At 42.2% G+C, this 7099-nt stretch overlaps 1 protein-coding gene across 1 annotated transcript; it reads left to right on the forward strand.

Annotated features, from left to right (window-relative positions):
- Nucleotides 1-5731: 5731 nt before the first annotated feature.
- Nucleotides 5732-6895, forward strand: LOC308089411 (eukaryotic translation initiation factor 3 subunit M-like; the record flags this gene model as incomplete). Its single annotated transcript, XM_080434108.1, has 1 exon — nucleotides 5732-6895. The coding sequence occupies one exon, from the start codon at nucleotides 5732-5734 to the stop codon at nucleotides 6893-6895; it is 1164 nt and encodes a 387-aa protein (XP_080290234.1).
- Between the last annotated feature and the right edge of the window lie 204 nt (nucleotides 6896-7099).

Genomic DNA, 7099 nt, shown 5'->3' on the forward strand with positions numbered 1-7099 from the left:
TAGAACCGCTGGGCTATAGGGAAAGCCACAGTAGAACCGCTGGGCTATGGGGCTTTCAAGCCACAGTAGAACCGCTGGGCTACAGGGAAAGCCACAGTAGAACCGCTGGGCTATAGGGAAAGCCACAGTAGGGGGAGCCTGGGGTTAAATGAGCCTAAAGCAGGGGTCTTCAACGTTTTTCAGGCCAGGGACCCCTTAGCTGAGGAGACAGATGAAGCAGGGACCACCCACTTGACTACATATTGTATGAAACTGTGTTGCAGATTCAACTTTTCATAAGTTGCATAGATAGTTGGATTCATGTTTATGTGTATTTTCAGATAGTCAACTTTTGAAACCCTCAATATTTAGTCAACTTGACCGTTGGCTCTGTACTCGGTCTGCTCTTTTCCCCTCCACCAACTCTCTGAAAATAGCCGATCTACAACAAGCCAAGCGTTGTGAGCTTGTAGATCTGCTATAATTTCAGCTAATGTTCCCCATCACACAAATATTTGGCGGACCCCCTGTACTAACTCTGAGGACCCCCTAGGGGTCCCGGACCGCCTGTTGAAGACCCCTGGCCTAAAGGGTAAATTAAGCCACCCCAAAAATTGATCATGTGACCAAATAGTTAGGAGGAAGACATCATTTCCTGGAGTCTGTGAAGGTAAGTGGTTAAAATGGACATGGCCAAAAAAGCATCATGAAAGTAAATGTAGTCTATCATAGATTTTATGTGAATTGTATTTAGACCAAAATAGATCATTTTAAATGTATTTTATATATAATTTGGGTATCTATAAGCTCCAGCATGAGGCAGTAAAGCTAGCATGAAAGTGCACCATGTTAGCTGTGGGAGCTAATCAAGTCAATATGGTAGTTCTGGGTTAAGTTAAGTTGAGCCATTTGGCAAGGGGCAAGTTCAGCCTATGGGGCACATACACTTTGTTTTGAAGAGAACTTACCATCATACATGGGGTAAGTTGTGCCACGAGACCACTTAAAAAAAAACAATCACATTTTATAATTTTTTTATTCATGCTGCTTAATAGCAATTCACTTTTCCTCAGCAGAAAACTAGCCACAGCCACGGAGGACATGTGCACACTCTCATGAAGGACACGTGCACGCTCACGACGAGCCAGCCACATTGTGATGGTGAGTCGTGCAGGTTTATTTGTCACCACTTCTAGAAGCAGTGAAATGTCCACAACACCTGTCTGTCTGTCTGTCTGTCTGTCTGTCTGTCTGTCTAATAACACCTATCTGTCTGTCTGTCTGTCTGTCTGTCTGTCTGTCTGTCTGTCTGTCTGTCTAATAACACCTATCTGTCTGTCTGTCTGTCTGTCTGTCTGTCTGTCTAATAACACCTATCTGTCTGTCTGTCTGTCTGTCTGTCTGTCTGTCTGTCTGTCTAATAACACCTATCTGTCTGTCTGTCTGTCTGTCTAATTGTCTAATAACACCTATCTGTCTCTGTCTGTCTATCTGTCTGTCTGTCTGTCTGTCTGTCTGTCTGTCTAATAACACCTATATGTCTGTCTGTCTGTCTGTCTGTCTGTCTAATAACACCTATATGTCTGTCTGTCTGTCTGTCTGTCTGTCTAATAACACCTATATGTCTGTCTGTCTGTCTGTCTGTCTGTCTGTCTGTCTGTCTGTCTGTCTGTCTGTCTGTCTGTCTAATAACACCTGTCTGTCTGTCTGTCTGTCTGTCTGTCTGTCTGTCTGTCTGTCTGTCTGTCTGTCTGTCTGTCTGTCTAATAACACCTGTCTGTCTGTCTGTCTGTCTGTCTGTCTGTCTGTCTGTCTGTCTGTCTGTCTAATTGTCTAATAACATCTATCTGTCTGTCTGTCTGTCTGTCTGTCTGTCTGTCTGTCTGTCTGTCTGTCTGTCTGTCTGTCTAATAACACCTATATGTCTGTCTGTCTGTCTGTCTGTCTGTCTGTCTGTCTGTCTGTCTGTCTGTCTGTCTGTCTGTCTGTCTAATAACACCTATGTGTCTGTCTGTCTGTCTGTCTGTCTGTCTGTCTGTCTGTCTGTCTGTCTGTCTAATAACACCTATCTTTCTATCTGCCTGTCTGTGTGTTGAGGGTGGTGTAATCCATAATGTCTGGTCTGTTTCATGATAAGAGAAAATTCCTACTGCTTGCATGCAGAGTGGTGGTGAGACCAGTAGATGGCAGTCATACGCTGTCAACCACAGACTGGTCACAGACTGTGCGTGTGTGTGTGTGTGTGTGTGTGTGTGTGTGTGTGTGTGTGTGTGTGTGTGTGTGTGTGTGTGTGTGTGTGTGTGTGTGTGTGTGTGTGTGTGTGTGTGTGTGTTGCGTTTGTGCGTGCGTTATCATTGTGTAAATATTTTATGCTCCAATAGTATATATATATTGATATTGAGGTAATTGGTCCAAAATGTTTTGATATTAAATTTAGTCCATATATCCCCTCCCCCATCTGAAAGTTTGAATGAATGAAATGATTAAAATAGCATGAGCATGTTTATGAACACATGAGCAGTTTATGATGTTTATATGTTTATATTTTTCATAGCTGCTGTGTATTTGTCATGGAGATAGGGATCTCTACAAGCTCACACCATGTCACAATGCTTGTAGATCGGCTATTTACACCGAATGTTTGTCCCAGAATAGGGATGCTAGGGTTCATGTAATTCTCCTCACTTAGAGCAGTGGTTCTTAACCTTTTAAGGCCACGACCACCCAAAATAATCATATTTGAACTGGGGACCCCCCTCCCTGACAAGCACTTGGAATTGTAATTTTAACATGGTTAAAATGGAGTTTAAAATTAAGTTACAATGGGTTTGTAGACGAAGGGGGCTTGTCTGATCAAATGAATATCAAATCTGTAAATATTGAATCAAGCAACTTAAAAAATAAGCCAGAGTAGACGTTAAAATGACCCGACTGACTATTTGACCAGGAGCATGCGTAGGCACATGCATAGATTTAAAACAACTTTGAATTCACACCGAAATAACATAGGAATGAGCCTAGATGCATATCAATTGTCAATTGTGTGACCTGTAGTGTAGGTGTTAAGCGACGTGCGCGTGACGTCATTAAAATAGAGTGCAACCACGTTCCAATTCAGCATTGCAACACTGCACACTACACAAAGGACCACAATATAAATCCTTTTGACAGATGTTTATTCATAAACATTTGTGTCAATAAAGATGTCATCAAATCTTTTCATGTTTTTTATGTACAGTAGGTGTAGTTAGGGTATGACATTTTAATGTTTTTTTAAAAACATATTACAGTATGTTGTCAATGTCATAGGATACTATGTTGTGTCGTATGAGTTTAAAAAAAAACTATATAGATGGTTTTATATGTATGTATATATATATATATATATATAGTCTTTTTTGGGGAAACATTTAGAGTAACCATTTATTTGTTTGTGTTTTTATCCACAATTTAGTCGTTATGCCAAATAATTCCTCCCCACACACATTTCTTCTATATTTTCTTATTTAGCCCGCCTCCCTCAGGTCTGAGAGGGAGGGGCTTAATAACACTTTTTTTATAATAAAAAAATTTCCCCCTTGTTTTTACCCAACTGTCTGCCCCTGTCACCCTAGCAACCTTGTTTCACATAATTTGGGAATCTCGTTCTTATCGAGTCATTTGATCGGAATTTTCGTTCGTATTGAGGCGTTTCAGTCATAGGACTGTTCTGTTCACTCTGCCATCGTGATTTATACCATCTTGAACTCTCTCTTTTACCATCGGTGAGTTTTGAACTCACAGTATTTGCTCTCCGAGGTGTTTATCTTAACCACTGCACCATCTTAACCACTGCACCACTATGGCTCATACCTAATCTATTCTCTTGCGTGGTTGTCACTGAAAGATTAGGTACAGGTACAAGAGTTTGGTACAAACTTGGAAAATGTTCCTTGTTGGTTTTGAACCTGCAACCTTTTGTTTACAAGGCACTGTCATTACATTCTTAGCTCCTTAGCTCCTTAGGATTTTGAACACACAATGCGAGCTTGTATAACTTGTATAACTATCTACTGTGCAATAATGTAATATTATGTGCGTGTATGAGGTGTGTATCTTACCACTGTGGTTCTTACTTAAACTGTTCTTTCTTCAGTGAAAGATTACAGCCAAAACTATTATTGGAACCTTCTGTTCATAAATCGCTGTCTTATCTCCTGTACTACAGAGGCTTGGAAGATACGAGGGTAATTACTTAGCCTCATAGGATTTAGATGTAGAGTGAAAATATTCCTAAATGTGAATTTGAACCAGGGACCATCTGTTTATGAAACACTAATTTCTCTCTAGTGCCACAGACACATAGAAGATTTGTGAGACATTACTTACTTAGCCTCATAGGATTTAGATACTGAGTGAAAAGGTTCCAAAAAGAAAAGGTGGATTTGAACCGGGAGTGGGGACCTTATGTTTATAAAGCAGTGACTTAATTTGTAACTGCTGTCATCGTTTATAAGTTATATAATAATTTGTTTTATTTCTCTAAAGTCCAAGTTCATAATTAAGAAGTTATTTAAGTCACATTTATGTACATTATTTCATGGTTATTTGTCAAGTTGTTGTAATGCTTTTATTTTTAAGTGTTAAAGTCACGTTCTGTGTCTCGTTGGTCTGCTCTCATGTGAATGGGGTTTACACAGGACTTTTGCATTAACTAATTAAGCAGCAGCAAGGTGCAGAAGCTCCGTGTCATGTTGGGCACAAGAGACTGTCTAAACTTAAAAGTTATAAGAAAGGTTACTGTCTGAAGTTATAAGAAGGGTCATAAGGACCTCCCTTTATGTGTAGCATGAAGCCAACGAGGTATTTGTTTGTTTGTTTGTACTGTATTTTACTCTGGTAAATGTCTATATTACATGCTGTGCATGACACCATCTTATGTTAATGTAACATGCTTATTTTATGTTTATTATTTAGTTTTCACGGTGGATTTGGAGGGATTTGAAGCCGCTTTCCAAATAAATCAGTAGAGGAAACCACTTGTGTCTGTCTGTGCTTGGAGGGAGTTACATAATTATTTCCTTCACCACAGTGCCACGGGAGAAATTAATGACAACTAATTACTTTAGTTTCACATGCAGAGTGAACATGTTCAAAGTATCGGATTTAAACCAGGGACCTTAACTTTCATGCCATAGAAGCATGGGAGATATGAATGCTAATTGAATGCTTAGCCTGATAGAATTTAGTTCAAAATCTGGATTCATCTCCTGCATCAAAGAGTCACGGAAGAGGTCCATGACAATTAAATATTGCGTCATAGGATTTAGAGATGTAAGAAATCACAACATGTTGCGAGCTTGTAGATCTGCTATTTTATATCAAATAAGCCTAATTTATGAGACTGCAATAAATGTAATATTGTGAGTGTGAGGCATGTATCTTACCACTTGGTACCACCGTGGTTCACACTTAATCAGTTATCTTGCACACTCTTCAGTTAAAGATAATATAGCCTGATACAAACTTGGGAAAATACGATTGGTTTTGAACCAAGACCCTTTGTCTAAAGAACACTTCTTTATGTCCTGTAGGCTGCTATCCTAAATAGGGGTCAGATATTGATGAACATCATCGCGCAATGACATCACCACGCTGTCATCACAACCATGTAATTGTCTTTTATAGTGAATTGTTAAATGACCAAACTGTCATTTAGCAACAGATAGAACTGCACGCAGCGAAGTATTTGGAAGAACTAATCAATTTCGGTATGAGCGTCGAGTTGACCTACAAGCTCAATAAAAGACAGATGAAGTTTATTGATATTACAGAGGAGGAACAGGCTTCAGAGCTCAGAGCCTACATGAAGTCCAAAGGGGCGGACCTCTCTGAGGAGAACCCTGAAGGTGGGCTTCACGTGGACCTGGCTCAGATCATCGAGGCGTGCCACGTCTGCTTCAAGGACGACGACAAAGACGTGGAGAGCGTGATGAACAGTATCGTGCATCTGTTGAACACCCTGGAGAGCGACAAGCAGGAGACCCTCGTCGAGAGCCTGTGCGAGAAGCTGGTGAAGTTCCACGAAGGAGAGCGAGCGTCCCTCAGGACGCAGCTGCTGAGCAACCTGTTCCACGTCATGGATGAAAACAGCCCCGTCAGGTTCACGCTCCTCTGCAGCCTCGTCAGGGTGGCGGCTACGTGCAACGCCATCGCCTTCATCCCCACCGACCTGCACATGGTCCGCAAGTGGATCGCCGACTGGAACTTGACCACGGACAGGAAGCACACTCTTCTGAGGCTGCTCTACGAGGCGCTGTTCGACTGCAAGCAAAGCGAACCCGCGGCCAAAGTGATGTCGGAGCTGCTGGGGAGCGACACGGAGGACAACGCTTCGCACGCACGCACCGACGGCACCAAGTGTATCATCCGAGCTCTGAAAGACCCCAACACCCTCTTGTTTGACCACCTGCTGGCCCTGAAACCCGTTCGCTTCCTCGAGGGACAGCTCATTCACGATCTACTGACCATCTTTGTGAGTGCAAAACTATCGGCGTACGTACAATTCTACCAGAAGTTCCAGGACTTCATCGATCGTTTTGAACTGTCCCACACGCAAAACATGGCCAAGATGCGTCTGCTGACTTTCATGGACATGGCGGTGGAATCCAGGGAGATCTCCTTTGACGCCATGCAGCAGGAACTTCAGATCGGTGCGGATGATGTCGAAGCCTTCGTCATTGACGCCGTTCAGACCAAGATGGTGTATTGCAGAATTGACCAAACCCGGCGAAAGGTTGTTGTGAGCCAAAGCATGCACCGCACCTTTGGCAAACAGCAATGGCAGCAGCTCTTTGACCGCGTCACCTCTTTGAAGGCCAACCTGGCAACCGTGAAGTCCAGCCTGCAAACGCAAACCCTGTCGCCCTTTGCCTAAGGATACGTACACGCGATGCACGACTGAATAAAGAGTAGCCAACGCATGCCGAGCTGTCAAATCGTCACGTGGAGTTGCACGGTTTTAGCTCGTCACCGCAATATTTATTTATTCTTTTGCAGTGTTTCAGAAAGATTACGCAGTCTATCTGTACGTCTGGATGTCTATCCGGTTAACAAAGAATCTGACAAATTTGTTCCCATG

Source organism: Gymnoscopelus braueri (genome assembly GCF_963280865.1).
Source record: "Gymnoscopelus braueri genome assembly, chromosome: 1".
In the NCBI taxonomy this organism is placed as follows: Eukaryota; Metazoa; Chordata; class Actinopteri; order Myctophiformes; family Myctophidae; genus Gymnoscopelus; species Gymnoscopelus braueri.